Below are 16,967 nucleotides of genomic sequence, written 5' to 3'. Positions count from 1 at the left end.
TGATTTTCTCTTTTGTGCTGTGCATCACCCACTCCTGTTCCTTCCATAGCTTTATATCTTTGTTTATAGAGCATAGAGCCTTAGGTTGTACATTATCTCTCCATAGTTCATAATGTGTATGTTCTACACATACATAGCTTTCCTTTATGTATGGTCATATAAGTAAAGTTAGATTTTTCTTTTCTTTTTCTTATTTTACCTAGGAGGAAGACAGTCTGGTGCCATGCTGTATAGCGCTTTTGGAGTCATGGGAAAATCAGACACAAATGAGAAAGATGCATTGTTTAAGTCCAACATTTCTTCAGATTCTCCCACTGGCAGTGGTTATAGCACAGATGTGTCTGATGATAACATTCCTGGTGATGGAGTAAGTGCTTCGTCAGACATAAACGGAAACTCAGTAACTGATGAGCAGGTAAGTAGCACGAAAATACTTAATAAACCTAGCTGCACTTAGTGTGAGAAGTTGGCCTGATGTTTGATGTCACTAGTTATAGTGTACACCTTATATCAGTCCAAATACCCTTATGGTGATTGGTTGTAAAGTCAACCTTATAGACCAGCTATCCTAGTGGTAGCATGGACAAGAGCAGTCTTAGGCTAAACTCTGAATGGCATGTGAAGCCAGCTGTGATACCATATATAATCCCTTGAATAGCAAATGAAAGGACACCACAACAGATATATATATAAAATAAAGTGTATTTATTCTAAGCAAACCCTCAGCACTCTTTATGAGTTTAGAGGTAAGTACAACACAGTCTTATTAATGCATACAGTAAGTCACACAGGTAAGTAATACAGTTAGGCCCTAGGGGCCACGCAAACCATATACTAAATAAGTGGTATAAGAACCACTGTCACGGAAATAGAATAGGCCTAGGCCTAGGGAATCGCTGGGGCTACACTACACTAGCGTTAGTTAGGAAGTGGGAGGCCCACGGGATTCGTGTGCAGAGTGGAAACACTCACGCGTAATGCGTAAAAGTCAATAGCAATGTTACAGTTTAGAAATAGATAGATTTAGGACACTTCCGGAGTAGCTAGGAAGTTGAGACTTGAAAACTAGACACTAGGATAGTCACTATCCTGATGAGCACCGGAGTACCCAAGTTACCTAGCCCACAGGCTGCGGGTGCATAGGGGTGAAGATGCGTCGTTTTCGTCGTCGACTCCTATGGATGCCTGAAGAAAGATGCTGACAGGCAGTCAGTGAAGAGTGTCCGGTGGATCCCAAGGCTGGGATCAAGAAGAGAAGAAACCTGCAAGCAGAGGGGACAGAGTCAAGGTCACTAGCCAGTGACCACGTGGAACCAGGAAGGAACCAGGCGATGTCGTGAAGAGTTGCAGGTGAAGGTGAAGCTTGTCGCTGCAGCCAGGAGGACCAGGAAGCGTCGAGGGCGACCAGGACCAGGAGGCGAGCTGTCCCACGAAGGCTCTTGCTGTCGGCGGCGTCGAAGTTGGACTAGGACTCACCAAGCCTTGGCAAGCGGAACCCACGAAGAACAAGGGACTTGCTTCTGGTGCAGACCAGGAGGGTCTGGGGTGCTTCTTCTTTGCAGAGAAGCGGGAGCCAGTCTGGAGGAGCCAAACCAGCGCAGAAGATTTCAGGGAGCGTCGTCACAGAGGCCACTAGCCAGCGGGCAAGCAACCGGACAGACGCGGCAAGCAGGAAAATGCTGAAGGGCCCCACGCAGGACTCGTGGAGTGTGGGGGGCTGGTCTTCGGTGCAGATGGTGCTTGGGGTTGGGGCTTCTCAATCCCCGGTGCACAACTTCGAGGGTACCTCAGAAGCTGCGCTGTAAGTTACTAGCCACTTTTCCCAGGTAGCCGGTCCCACGTCGCTCGTCGCCTCCACGGATCTCAGCTCTGCTGCAGATGTGGATGAGGGTCGGAGAAGTCGGGAAATCAAGGCTCTGGTCGGGCTCTGCAGTCGGTTCCTCGTCGAACGTTTCACAAAGCAAAGGGTAGTCTCTTGATGGTGCCTGTTTGCACAGGGTAGCCACTCCTTGGCTACAAGGGAGATTCTTCAGTCTTCTTCTTTCGTCGAATGTCGAAGGTCCAGAGTTTCTGTTCAGTTTTGCAGGTTCAGGATAATCTAATCTCTTGAGGCCCAACTCCCACTCTTATACTAATCTGGGGGGCTGGGATACCTGCTAGGTCACGCCTTATGGGTGGGACCTGGGAGGGGGTGGTTACACCCACTTCCCTTTGTCCAGTTTCGCGCCAGAGCTGGGGCTGGAGTGCCCCAGCGCCGGTTTGAACTGGACTATGCAAGGAACACCTTGTGTGCCCCAGGCATGTCTCATTCCTTTCAGCCCACCCTGCCCCAATACACTAAAGGCTGTCTGGGGAGGTGCTAGCACCTCCCCAAGCAGGAAACCTATTGTCCAGGCCTCCCTGGCTGGGATCACTCCCAGCAGCAGGAGGTCAGACTTGTGTCTGTGGCAGCAGCATCCATTTTGTGATGCTGAGGCTTTGGTCAGAGGTTACACAGCAAACTAGGATTTTAACATGTCTCTCCCTCTAGAAGGGAGGAATAATATCCTCATCACCAGAAATGGTATGGGGGTATTATTCCAAAGTGTTAGACACCTTACACGACATGTTTTGATACAGCCCAACCATAGTTACCATAACTGTTTAAGATTATAAGGCACTTTAAGAGTATATGGTAGGCTATATCATAGAACAGCTATAAGGACATGGTTCCGAAAGCTGCAGACAGGCTCAGCTCATGCTAGAGCACCATCTCACATGTTACCAAGCACTCTGCCTCCAGGATTGTTAAGGCCTGCCATAGGAGTGACTGATAGGTACACATGTGTCTATATATAAGGGCAGATATAGGCATACTATATCTAAGCAAGGGGTGATTACACGACCTTGCCCCAGCTGAGTGATCAGCCAGTTGTGTCTGATTGGAAGGCCAGACCAGGGGTGGCATAATACATGCTGCAGCCCCTGGGAGGCCTAGGGTACACCTATGCCCTGGGTACCTAGGGTACACTGTACAGGGTCCAATAAGGTGATCCTTACCAATTGGTTATGTACCTAGGGTACATGGAGTCCATTTTACAGAGAGAGCAGACAGCCTGAGACCCTGAATGGCAGGATCTCAGGCCAACTAAGTCGAAAAACCAGCTAGACACTAGGCAAAAAGTTGGGGGTAACCATAGTCAGATATCCACCTTCCTACACTTAGCAATTGTTCCTTTGTGCACCTTGACATTTAAATGATTCATTTTGGTTTCAGTAATTCTGTTTTATCAGTTGTCATAATACCTAGATTTAATATTTTTTGGATCAAAATGTACCTTTATTTGAAACAAAAGTATAAGTATTACAGTCAAAGAATGGGCAAAAGAGTTCTTGGAGATGGACCAACAAGTGGTGGTGTTTCCTTACAATCATATGGATTTGGGGTGTATCAACGCATGCAATAATCGACCCTGAAAGCAGACTTTTTAATTGAAAACTTGGGGATTATATATGTGAAAGTTTTTAAGTGGCAAAACATATACTTTCTAAAACTAGCACAATCTAAGGGCATTAATACATTTAAAGCATTAGTAATCCGCTGGTCAAGTCACACAAGTTGTGAGACAACATATTTAGGTTGTAAGAAGCACAATAGCATTAACAATTGCCATCCTAACCACCTGTAATGGGCCCCCTGCAGCCTGTTGAAATTAGAAACTTACCTGCATGCTTCCAGGATAAAATGTGATATTTGAAAAATGTAGGAGTACATTCTAAACACTCAATATCGGGATATGCCACAGACATTTGCATTTGCAGGATTAAAGTCAATTTGTGCAATTGCATCCCCTCAATCAAGCGTCCAGACTAGATATTACTTTTTGGTCGCATACACCCATTTTATACTTTGAACTTCAGATTGTGATTGAGTGCTCAGTTTTACTCTCTAAATATATCTCCTTCATGTTTCCTTCCCAAAAATTGTCCATCACCTAATTTATATTTCTTCATAGTGCAGGTATTGATGATTTTGTAACAAACTAGGTAAAATGCTGTTTTGTGTTATTTTATATGTGCTTTATCGTAGGATGAAGGCGTTGAATCTGATGATCTGAAGAAGGACCTGCCTCTGGTCCCTCCTCCTCCTGATTCAAGCAGCATGAAACTCACGATCAAGGAGATCTGGTTCAGCTTTGCTGCTCCCACCAATGTGCGCTCTCCTACCCATACATTTACTAGGTGTGTAGAATCTTTACAAGTTAATAATCCAGCCTATTGTAAAAAAAAACAAACACTTTTGCACAGTTTTATACATTCCCAATCTGTCACATTCAATCAGTAGAAGAGCAAAGATTTTTTTTGTTTCCCTGATATCTCGTGGTCATTAATCTGCAAGTTTCCAGGATCCTACTCGCATCCTTGATATAAAGTTTCTCAAAGCATCACTGGGAGTATCTATGCACATTCTCTCTTACATACACCAATAAGCTTCTATAGAGATGCCTCATACCTATTTGCTCATTTCACTGCTAAAAGAGGAGAGAAAAGTTCAGCGTTTAGCTAATGGTAGAGCTGCCAATCCTGTTTCATACAGCTTCCTACATTCCTAGCATGTGAACAATAGTAACATCGTATGAATGCAACTGGAAGATATTCCAAAGGTTACTGCTACAATCATTCCCACTTTCTTCACACTCCCAGCATTGTCTTGCTGCAGACCAAGAAAACACAATTATTTTTCACAAAATGTAAAAATGGTGCATTCTGCATATGTTTGCAACACATATTTGTCTTTTTGTCCTTGGTTGACTTCTCAGGCCTCAGTTTCGTTTTTCTGCTCCTTTGGGCTGGATGTTTTTCTGTAGTTATGCTCTGAGGTGTCACAGGGTGTCTTCCAGCTATGAGAAGAAGCCAGGTTAGATTTGTTTTGCAACTACAGAAAATGTCCAATCTCAGAACTTTTGAATGCTGGAGTTTCCAAGAAGGATTTTCTCAAAGACACATTCTGAATAGAGTGGAGCATGGGACTCCTGTACTCCCTCCTACTGCTACCTCTGCTGCCCTGAGTTCTGAAGAAGATCACTAATTCTCCAGTATTGTATCTTTCATAGATTCACAAGCTTGAATCTTCCCCGTCATCATGGTGGGAGTCCCACACTAACAGTAAGATAAGTAGAACTTATGCATAAGCATTAAGAAGCCCATTGAAAACAATAGGCATCTTTAGCTAGTTCATATTGTTTTAATACATCCACACCAAACCAATCAGAGCAAGACCCTGAAGTACTCCTCCCCTTCAGAGCCACCGTACCTCAGATTTCTGACCGCATATCATGTGTTAGGGACTTTAGCCTGAGCTCTGCATAGTAACAGTGTTACACAGCACAACTTTTGACCTGTCAGCTATCAAGTTGATCTCCAAACCTCCACAAAACATCTGAGGTACAGTTTGGTGGTGGGATTTCCTATTTTTATAATGTCGGAGAATTCCAAAAAGAGACGTTTCAGGCCTTTTCGGAGGACCCCCACAAGGAATGTTTATACTGTCTTTAACCTCAGAACAAGCCTAAGGAGTGCAAGTACTGCTACATCTAAGACCTTCAAGGATCAAAAAGCCAGGCTGCTTCCTTTGGCTCCAGAAAAACAAGGCACTATCTTATTCAGAGTATGAGTGTGAGGAGAGTGCAAATCACTCCTCAAAAATACGGAAAAATAACGGCTCCTCCTCATCTGACAAGAGGTCTAAATCCCATAGTAGGGAGGCCAGTGTGGAGCGGTCGAGAAGCAAGGAGCCGGCTGGACCTTCTCCCACTCATAGAAGATCTGCTCCTGGCACTGCATTCTAGGAGCTGCCGGGAAGAAAATCCTACCGTCTACAGATTCGTTGACAAAGATCACCCAGTCGTCGACCACTGCATCGTCTCGGGTATCCCTTTCTATGCCTGTGATGACGGCGACCTCTACAACGTCGACAACCAGAACGACAACCACTTCATCGTCGTCAAAGACTCAGACGACTGTATTGTCGTTATCGACGAGACAGTCACCGACTGTACAGGTTGCAGCAGTAGCAGCTCCGTCGTCTCCTCCGACTTCACCCAATGTCCTTCTGTCAATGAGAATTCCATCCAGGGCTATGTCGTCGACAACCCTGTCAACGATAGAGAAAGAAATATTTTATATTATGAGCAAGAGCATAGCATCAGCCATGCCACAGGACATTTCAGAGGTATCACCTTTACCCCCAGTATGACTGATGGAGATGCAAGAATGAGGGAACAAATGTCTTTTTGGTCCAGCATATAGCCCTTCTCAGCTCAATGAAATGTGTTGATAGACTGAGAATAAAGATGCAGACTGTGGGCAGGCTACATATCTGGAGGGCAAATGTTCTTTCAGTGACAGAGGGCATCAACCAGCTCAAGAGTAAGAAAACATTCCAAGAGCATTACCCTTAGGAGGAACCAGAGGAGGAACAACATCATTGGCAAGGATATTCTATTGCGATCCTTATTTCATTGGTCACTGGTTTGCGCATGATGGTCCGTGATTATTACAAGAGATTTCCTGAGGTCAATGCCCCAACTCAACAACCACGTCGAAGAGTGGACATTCCAGAAACTGCCTCTACTCCAAGGAGCCCTGCCAGATTACAAAGTGAAACACCTGTCTTGCCACCCATTTCTAAACTGGACACTTAAACTGACAGAGGTGGTGATCAGCAGCCGGAAGGAGCAGAAATCCAATTCCGTTCTATGGACCATCCCGAATGGGTCGATTATGTAGCTCTGATGTCATCTTCACCTAATCTTCCTCCCGCGGAATCTCCACCAGCCGATATTGCGGCTTTCATGACATCCTTTAAGTGGAGGCCCAATGCACAACAAGACCTATTCCTATTGTTCATTTTATGTGGCAGGCAGGATTAAAATGAAAACACAGGCTTGAGTGGCTGTGGTTATCCCAAAGCTTGACAGAAAATATAAGGCTTCGGACCATTCGCCAACTTACCTTATTGGTCCGCCTCGAATAGACTCTGCAATAATGCAGGTGGCCCAGCGACGTGCTAAAAATCCATCCTTGCAGTGCTAGGCTCCTCAGTACATGAAGGCCGTAGACTGGACAACATTGGCAAGAGATTCCCCGCTGTGGCTGTGACTTCCATTAGATTCACCAACTCTCTGGCCATCCTTGGGAGATTTGACCAACAGATGTGGCCTGACATGTCAGCGTTCATTGAGTACCTCCCTGAGGATGAGAAAAAAGAAGCCTGAGAAATCCTGATGGAAAGGGAGAAGGCTTCTTTGGAAAAAATTCATGTTGCAATGGACATCTCATCTACGACCTTTTGACAGGTGGCACAGGCGGCAGTTTTTCGTCACCAAGGGTGTCTGAAAGTGACGTGTTTCGTTTAGAGGTGCAATCAAAGATCCTCAACTTGCCTTTTGATTGGGATAACTTGTTTGATAAGCAAATGGACGATGAATTGCAGTCCATCAAATCGGACACCAAAACTACTCACACTGGGCACTTTGCAACAGTGGCAGTTCCAGTCTTTTAATGGCGGAGGTCAATTTTCTTCCCGAGCACTACAGGTCAAGAGCAGCGTTGTCCCTACTCTAGGCATCCACTGCGTCAACATCCTTCGGCTGGAGGAAAGACTCGGAATAATTCCAGGAGACAATGATATAACTCATGCACCTGTCACGTTAGTCCCACTTCAATTAGGCAGTCCCCTTTCCAAATTTTACATTCATTGGCAGCTCGTCTCTTCCGACAGATGGGTGTTATACGTAATCCAGCATGGTCACACCCTGGCATTTGTTCAAAGGCCTCCCAACCTCCCGACACGCAGATCATTGCCATCTGTTCCTTCTAAAGGAGGAAATGCGATCACTTCTCTCCAAGAATGCGATAGCGGAGGTCCCACTTAATCAGCGCAATACTGGATTTTGTTCCAGTTCTTTCGTCATCAGAAAGAAATCAAGAAAGTGGAGGCAAGTAATGGATTTGAGGCTCTTAAAGAAATTCATTAAGAAACAACCATTCTGGATTTTATCCCTGCAGGAGATTTTGCAACTAGTAGAGACAGGGGGCTACATTACCTCTCTGGATCTGCTAGGCTCATATTTCCGTATTCCCATAAGCCTAAAGCACAGAACGTTTCTGAGCTTCAAGGTGGCAGGATACTATTACCAATTCAAAGTGCTCCCCTTTGTGTTGAGGTCAGCTCCCAGAGTCTTTACCAAATGCATGGCTCCAGTGGCGCCAGGTTTTCCCGTACCTGGATGACTGGTTAATAAAGGGCCCCATTTTTCACTTGGCAAAGCAGTCGGCTCAGGCCTGGCTATGTGTTTTCAAATCTCTGGGTCTAAAACTGAACGAGGAAAAATCCTCTCTAAATTCATCCAGGTGGGTGTTTCTGGGAGCAATCCTAGATTCAAAAGTGTCAAAAGCTTTTTCCACAGAGGACATGATTCTCAGTCTAAAATCACTCATGAAATCCCTATCCGCAAGAGTCCACTTCTGTAAGAAAGTGCAAATCTATGTTGGGGATGATGTCATCCTGAATGCCATTGACTCCAAACTGTCGTCTTCGCATGCGGCCACTACTGGAGCAGCTGAACGCTCAATGGATCAAGTGCCAAGCCTCCTTCGAGGACAAGATTTCAGTTACTCCACTGATGAAGTCTGCACTGTCTTGGTGGATGAACACTGACAGTATTTCTCAGGGTCTCTCATTTCTTCCTGTGCTACCTCAGGTAGTCATGACGATGGCCTCTTCCCTAGAAGGATGGGGATCTCACTTACAGGACTTGCAGGCTCACGGAAAATGGACCGGTCAGGAGGCTTTGTCACACATAAACCTCAAAGAGTTGAAGACTATTTCCCTAGGTCTTCAGCCTTTCCTTCCCAGGCCCCGCAACTCGTCAGTTTTGGTGAGAACAGACAACACAACAACCATGTTTTATCTAGCCAAACAGGGAGGTAGACGGTCACAGGTTGAATCGTAAAAGCGCAACAGTTAAGGGAATTATTAATAGCCTGCCCTTAGGGAATTAGATAGGATACAGCAAGAATTTGTTGTAATCCCTTGTCTAGAAAAAATACTTTTTTTCTAGAGATCCCTCAACCACCAGGGTTTCCCCTGGGTGGCATGCTTCATCATTGGGGTTCCTCTCAATCCTCTACGGATTGAGGCATGCAGCGACTTGCGAATTGAATTACGTAGGAGCACTTTTTATTGTAGACTTTGTTTAGTGTACTGATGATGAGGGGAAAGGGAAAGAAAATCTAAAAATACCCGACTAGTTGGCCACTTTTATTCCCGCCCCTAGTTGGTATGGTTAAAAATCAGGGGTCGTTTACTAAGAAGAAACCTGACCTTAATGAGTCTGGTTGTCTCAGTAATGTGTTTTTGTCAACATGTTTTGAGCTGTTCCCCTAATAGCTCTTCATCAGGACTCCACAGGGTCCAGCCTGTATGCACACTGTATACATACGGTTCTAGTGATTAATCCGTGTTTCTGTAGATGCTATATTATTGCAACATGGTCAAAGCCAGGGGTAGAGGGGCTTGTAGTCACATTTTCGTTAAAGCCGCCTCTGGTACAGTAACCTACTTCTCTCCCTGGAGACCGCCTACTCAAGCATCTACAAAAACACTGATTAATCACTAGAACCGTATATATACAGTGCGCATTAGGTGTGCATGGTTTGCCACTTGTCAAAACAAGAAGTGCAACTTGTACTCCAGCAGGTACCCTCAACCAGAGTCTTAGAGAAAAGCGATCCACCTTGCATGGACAGGGATGTTCACTTATGCGTTCTCTCCATTCCTGCTCATTCACAAGGTCATACCCAAAATGATGGAGGAGCATTGCCATCTCATACTCATAGCCCCAGCGAGACCAAGGCAGTATTGGTTCACCGAGCTTCTTCCCCTATCAGTACCCACATTTCACATTCCAGCCAGCAGCATATCTTCTGTTGATGAACAAAGGGCAAATTGTAAATCAACTTATTCGTTCTCTCAATTTGTCAGCTTGGCTCCTCATGGCACTCAATTTGTAACACTAAGTCTTTCTGAAGAGCACAAGTTGACTCTCCGAAACACTCATGCTGCATCTACTTTAGCTGCATCTATGAATAAATGTTACTCTGAAAAGTGGTAGAGGTTTTGTTCATGGTGTAATTCTCAGCCGTGTCATCCTCTCTTGTCTACACCAAAGCAGATTCTCCCTTATCTGTTGCAGCTTGCAGAATCAGGACTCCCACAGCTGCTAGATGAACTTTAATAGATGAGTAAGAAAGTGTCCTCTTTTTGCATGGTTGCCCCCACTTTTTGCCAAACTGTTGATGTATCTTGACTGAGTGTGCCTTGGGTTCCTGCCAACCAGGTACCCTGGACCTATGTTCTTTTCCCTCAACTGCATTGATACAAAACCCAGTTGGCACTCTTTGGCCACATGTCAGTCCCTTGTAAATGGTACCATAGGTACCAAGGGCACTGTGGCCAGGGAAGGCCTCTAAGGGCTGTAAAACGTATTGTGCCACCCTTAAAGGCCTTGTACCTTTACACATACACACACTGCCATTGCAGGTTGCGTGTATTGGTGCAGAACAAAGTGAAGAGTCAACATGCACTCATCCCTGTGTGCCATGCCTACAACCCACTGCCCTGGCATAAGTCGGCCACCCCTCTAGCTGGGTGCATTATAACTGTGGTGAGGGTACAGGTGCATGAGCCCTTTACCCCTACAGTGTCTAAGCCAATTCCTAGACATTGTAAGTGCAGTAATGCCATTAAGAGTATATGGTGCTGGGAGTTTGTCATTACGATCTCCACAGCATCATAATGACTTTACTGAAAACTGGGGAGTTTGGTATCATACTTCTCAGCACAATAAACCCACACTGATGCCAGGCATCTTAGAGATGCTCGCTGAAGAACTTCTTAACTCTAGTGTCCTGGCTGACTGGCTGCTCGCCAGCTGCCACCATCAGACATGTTGCTGGACCCCTGGGTCGAGAGCTTGCTGCTCTCGGTGATCTGGAACAATGCACATCCTGGGATGAGGTGCCAAGCCTCTTATCTCAGGATGGGCAGGGTCCTCGAAGGGGAAGCTTCAAAGGCTTGCTCCCTTTGTTAGTTATCCACAGCCATTTGCTGCTTCCAGCAATTGGCCCCCACCGGTTCTGTCGCCCACTTTGGGTGGGAGAATCAGTGAAAAAAACAAGTGCAGAAGGGACTCAACTTTGCCAACCCCACCCCTCAGGAGGGGGAGGCGAGGTGAAGCACAACTCCGTTCCTGCTATCTTGCAGATGAGGGGATCCAGCCAAACAAAAAGAGGCATATGCCCCCTTCCCACTGGAGGGTGGCATAATAGGGGGTGTACCCACCCCAAGGAAGGGGCCTATTGGTTTCGACCTTTACTTACCTGTAACGCCCCTAAATCTAGTATTTAGGGGCAACCCTAAACCTTGCTCCCTCAGACAAGAACCAACCAGAAGAAGAGAAGAAGGACTGAAGAAGCAGTGCTGAAACTAAGAAGAGGAGGACACCCACTGACTCGGCCCCAGCCCTACCGGTATGTCCCCTCCACGAACCTGCTCGAGCGAAATCCTGGTGTGGCCTGCAGCCAGCACCCCTCAAGAACCCGAAGGACCTGCCCTGCCTTCCAAACCCAGGACTTTATCTCCCGTGAGCACTGGATTTGCTCACAAACAGACTCTGGCTCAGGCCGACTCCACAAGTCTGCAACACTCTGCACCCAACGCCCACGGCCTGAGTTCGAGTGGCCCAACACCACGAGGAGGTCTCCCCGGCGATACTGACCTTTGATCTGGTGATCACCGGCCTGCCTCGAATCTCCAATCAACGCCTAAAGACACCCCTGAACCTGACGTCCCACGGCCTTTGGTAGCTCAACCGACGATGTCCCAGCATCCCCAGGCATCCCAACTTACCTCCCCAACCGGTGGTCTCCTCCAGAAGATCTTCATCCCCGAGCCTGCAGTCTTGGTTGTAACCGGAGAATCCCCATTGAAAACAACAAGGCACCAGACGCCAGAACAGCACCCGGCATCCAGCTGCATCTGAGCTGCTGCGGGTGCACTTTGGGTGCTAACTCGGATACCCCTTTGCCCTTAGCCTAACACCAGGAACTTTGCTCCCACAACCTTGTGGGCTGCTCATGAGCAGCTACCAACCCGAGGCCCCCTATCCCCATTGGATAACAATGTGCCTCAGCACTCTGCACCCGGCCGCCCTAGTGTTACTGAGGGTGCTTTGAGAGTGTATGCTTGACCCTGGGGGAACCCTGGTTCTAACCCCAGAATACCAACTCCCACAAATAAGTACTTACCTGCAAACCGTTAACTTTATTTCCTTCCATAGGATTGTATTGACTGCTTTCCTTGAGAATACTTCCTAGTATGAAGTTGGTTTGGTTGAAACATTGAAAAACTGCAAATGTACTAAAAGTGAAATTACTTATCTTTTTTCTAGGAAATGTCTCAGGGTGATATCTAAGCATATCACACTCATTAGCAAAAGTAACTTCAAAAGTAATCTACAAAATGTAACGTGCAGAGTAATCTGTAAAGTAACTGAAAAGTAATTTCAAACTGTTGACTTGCCTGTAATTCAACCAACTGCATTTAAACCTGCATTCAGCTGTAAATCACTGCATAAGATTTTGCAAAATATTATTTAACTTAGCTGCACCAGGCTTGGCTTGGTTCCAGAACTAAAATAACACAGTAATATTTTTGATACAAACAAATTGGTCTGAGTTCAGTCTTTGAGTGTGTGACATCATTTCTTTCCTGAGTGTGTACAACAAATGCTTAACACTACCCTCTTATAAAGTCTTACTGTTTGCCCACATAAAGCCTCCTCCTGTACTTTGGCAGCTAAACAAGCTTTTCAATCCCACCTCATGAGATCTCCTTTCGAACCGATTCACAAGGCTGACTTGAAATTTCTCTCTTTGAAAGTATCTTCTCTTTTGGCTATCACTTCTTCAATAAAGAAATAAGTGAAATCCAAGCGTTCATAGTTAAAGATCAATATTTGCAATTTCGTGATGATAGGGTCATCCTACGAACTTAACCCTACCTTCATTCCGAAATTGCCAACATCTTTCCACTTGAATGAGACCATCATTTTGCCAACATTCTTCAGTAAACCATCTTCACCTGGAGAGAGGGCCTTGCACTCTCTTGACTTCAGATGCTGTCTGAAATTTTACCTACGGAGAACCAAAGCCTTCAGAAAATTAGACCAACCCCTGATTTATTTCGCCTCACCAAGAAAAGGACACGCTCTGTCGCGGGTAAGTATTGCTTGCTGGGTGTCTTCAACTATTGATTTCTGCCTTGAGAAGGCAGGAAGACCACTATCTGCGAAGGTGAAGACACATTCTACTCGAAAGGTCACCGCTTCTTCAGCCTTGTCTGCGGGATTGTCATTGCCTGACATCTGCAAGGTAGCAACATGGGTTAATGCCACACCCTCATGAAGCACTGCTGTCTGGATTCCCTGAGAAAGGTGGATGTGGCAGTTAGACAGGCTGAGTTATGGCACCTATTATCCTAAGGTATGCCAATTTTCATTCTGTCCATATACATTGTTTATGATGTTTCTGTCTTTTAACTTTATTTTGGCTTTGTCAAGCAGTGATTTCTAGGTCTTTGTGTTAAATTCAGGCTAATGGTTTTAAATCTTGCTGTATTATTTTTATCATAGTAGGGTGGGTTGCCTTACTTGCCTCCAACATTTACTGGATACTGCTTACTAGTCAAGCATCTGAATTTATGAAAGATACAATACTGGAGAAAATACAAGTTACTTACCTGTACACTGTGATTCTCCAGTATTGATATCTTCAATAGATTCATATTCGTTCCTCCCCATTAAGACCCACCACTTTCATACCTCTTTTTCCTTTATTTGCACTCTCGCTCAAAATCTGAGGTATGGTGGCTATGCAGGGGATGAGTGCTTCAGTCTCTGCTCTGATTGGTTGAAATTTGGATGTATTAAGACAATGTGACTTAGCTAACAATGTCTATTGTTTTCAATGCGATTCTTAATGCTAACGTATTATTATGACTTATATTACTGTTACCGTGGGACTCCCACCATGACAATGGGGATGATTCAAGCATGTGAATCTATAAAAGATATCAATACTGGAGAACCACAGTGTATAGGTAAGTAAATTGTTTTTAACTCGGTCCCAGTCATCCTAGTGGCTCCAGATTGGGCAAGGTTTTTGTGGTACCCGGACCTTCTGGGTATGAGCATCTGTCCTCCAATCAGGCTACTGATTCGGGAGGATCGCCTGTCACAACAGCAGGGCCAGGTCCTGCATTCAAATCTGCACCCTCATGCATGGAGATTGAGCGGAGGCAGTTGACTGCATTCAGTCTTCCTCCCACAGTTGTGGATGTCATTTCAGCTGCCAGGCGTCCTTCTATGAATTCTGTCTACACTGGGAGGTGGGACAAGCTTGTAGCCTGTTGTGGAACCCACAATACCAATCCATTGCAGGTCAAATTGTTGGATTGCTATGGTTTGTTTTATCTCTGGCCTGGCAAAGACTTAAATTGAGCGGTGTTAAAGGTTATTTGTTGGCCCTTTCTGCCTTTTTACGTTTACAGGACAAGACATACCTGTTAAAATCACGTGTTGTGATGAGATTGTTGAAAGGTGTGACCCTTTTATTTCCTCCAAAACCCCTTGTGATGCCACTGTTGGATCTTAATTTAGTTCTTACGTTTCTCATGTGTACGCCATTCAAACCCATGCACAGCTGTCCGTTACATGTCTTGAAAGGCAAGGCAGTGCAGAAATGACTGTCACAGCGTACAGGACTTTACATCAATATCTGCTTAGCCAAGAGCAGCCTCTTGAGGTGTTAAGGGCCTACTCCACCAAGGCTAAGGCTGCTACCACTGTGCTTGCATGAGGAGTGCCTGTACTTGACATCTGTCAGGCTGCAATGTGGGCATCAGTACACACATTCACAACGCACTACAGCTTTGACAGTCAAGTCCATTGGGAAAATATATTTTGTCTGTTAGATTCTGCATGACTTATTGATTTGAGCCATTCCATAAACCCACCACCTCGGGCAGTGGCGTAACGAAACTTGAGGGGGCCCCCCTGCAACATACATGGAGGGGGCCATCCCTGGTCCACCACCTATCACTTTTTCTGAGGGAAGCCTGGGGGCCCTGCACACTGCGGGGGCTGCAAGTGCTTTAGTAACTCTACTGCTGGGAACCACCGATGGTCATTAAATATGGGTAGTTACTTCACTTTGGTCTCGTGTGGGGACAGTGAGTGCAGTGAGAGGGTTGGAGAGTCTTTCATTAAATCTAGGGGTGGGCAGAATTTGCGTAGTCTCGCTACGCAAAGCTCCTCGAAACTGTAAACAATCTCTGCGAGCACGCAAAAGTTCCGCGAACATGCGGAATTGCTTGTTCTGCCTGTTCGCGGTGCTTTATTCTTGTCCGCGAATGCTGTATGCGTGCTCGGGGAGAAATATCTCGCGAACATGCATTTTGAAAGCGCGAACAAGCAAAAAATTCCATGAAGCCGAAGATTGCAGAATTTATGGCAATTCCGCGTTCTCTGTGGAATGCGAAATTACCCAAATTCTGCAAATTCCGCGAGCTGAACGGAATTTACCGCCCAGGCCTAATTAAATGACTCTAATGGAATGTTATTATCATTTAATTTTTTCCTCGTGCTGCGGCAGTGCGTGAGGAGGTGGGGCGGAGCTGCAGGGGAGGAGTGGTCGAACATTCCTGTGCGAAATGACTGTTTGGTTGGCCCTGTCTGGCTGCCCAAAACAGTCATGCACACTCCCAATACAGCCTGCATACAGAACATGCCCACCCCTACAGCCACTGGCTGAGTGACGTGTCACGGCACTCAGACCAATCACAATGCTGCATTACAGCATTGTGATTGGCTTAGGGGTGGGAGCCTAGCTGCCTGCTTGATGTTCCGACCTGGAGCTGGACACAGGCAGGCAGGAAAGGAGACACGGGACGGACGCGGCGGCAAGGTAAGTTTTTTTTTGTTTGTTTTTTAAGCAGCCCCCCCCCCCCCCCCCTGCCACCCACGAGCTGTGCTGGCTGCCCCTGCGAATGAGCTATGTTGGACCTCGCTGACAGACAGCCTTACGCCTCTGAAACATCCATCTTTCTAGTCGAGAGTGAGAGACCTGGGGACTGAGGGGAGGTCTTTTCCGGTTGATACCAAGTGGCCACTTTAGAACTTCTGACTCACTAACTGAAGACAGAGGGAGCAGAATTCTAGGAAACAATTACACAGATCATGAGTTGCTGGTTGCTGTGTGGTGGAGGTGGGTAAGCCAACAAATTACCAAGGAGAGGCGAGCCAGATTGAAGCTGAGGGTCTTGCTTGGCTCTAAGAGCCCATGCATGAGCCGATCCCTGAAAATGTTTGGCATGTGACCTGTGCAACAAATACAATGTAACACAGTGCATTGCAGAAGCTTTTTAATGTAGTACATCAGATCTTATCACTGCATTAAAACACTTATTAAAAATAACTGTTTTTAAACATGAAATTAAAAATATTCATACCCCTCCCACCACTCGCCATGACAACAATGCTATTAGTGTATTAAAAGGCAGTTGTCATGTGCACCTTGTATGTTTCCTAGATTTTCACACAGAGCAGCCTTATAGTCTATTTAAATCAGAAAGAAGAAAGGTGCTTGTAGGCGTACATCCCAAAATCGCATATTTTAAAGTGCTCAAACGCAAAAAGGAAGCACAGTGATTACATAAAATATTTGCCTATGAACACAGAGTTTGGTCAAGAAGGGAGCCGGGGAAAATCCTGAGCTTTCTGATTTATGTTGTGACATTTAACCTCTAAATGGTTATTTTTTCCCTCTCATGTTTCACATCAAATGTTAATAATTTTTCTTAATTC

General features: G+C 45.7%; 1 protein-coding gene across 12 annotated transcripts in view; it reads left to right on the top strand.

Moving 5' to 3' along the window:
- The window catches only part of BLTP1 (bridge-like lipid transfer protein family member 1), a 1,988,102-nt gene that overhangs the window by 763,770 nt on the left and 1,207,365 nt on the right, over positions 1–16,967 (top strand). For all 12 annotated transcript variants that reach the window (XM_085641559.1, XM_085641555.1, XM_085641564.1 and 9 more), the window contains 2 exons: positions 204–415; positions 4,070–4,221. In XM_085641559.1, coding sequence (XP_085497685.1) covers positions 204–415; positions 4,070–4,221 — 364 coding nt within the window. The remainder of the gene's footprint in view (positions 1–203; positions 416–4,069; positions 4,222–16,967) is intronic.

This window comes from Triturus cristatus, chromosome 2_2 (assembly GCF_964204655.1).
Source record: "Triturus cristatus chromosome 2_2, aTriCri1.1, whole genome shotgun sequence".
Classification (NCBI taxonomy): domain Eukaryota; kingdom Metazoa; phylum Chordata; class Amphibia; order Caudata; family Salamandridae; genus Triturus; species Triturus cristatus.
Note: the sequence above shows the minus strand (reverse complement) of the source record. Positions and strands in the feature narration are given on the sequence as shown.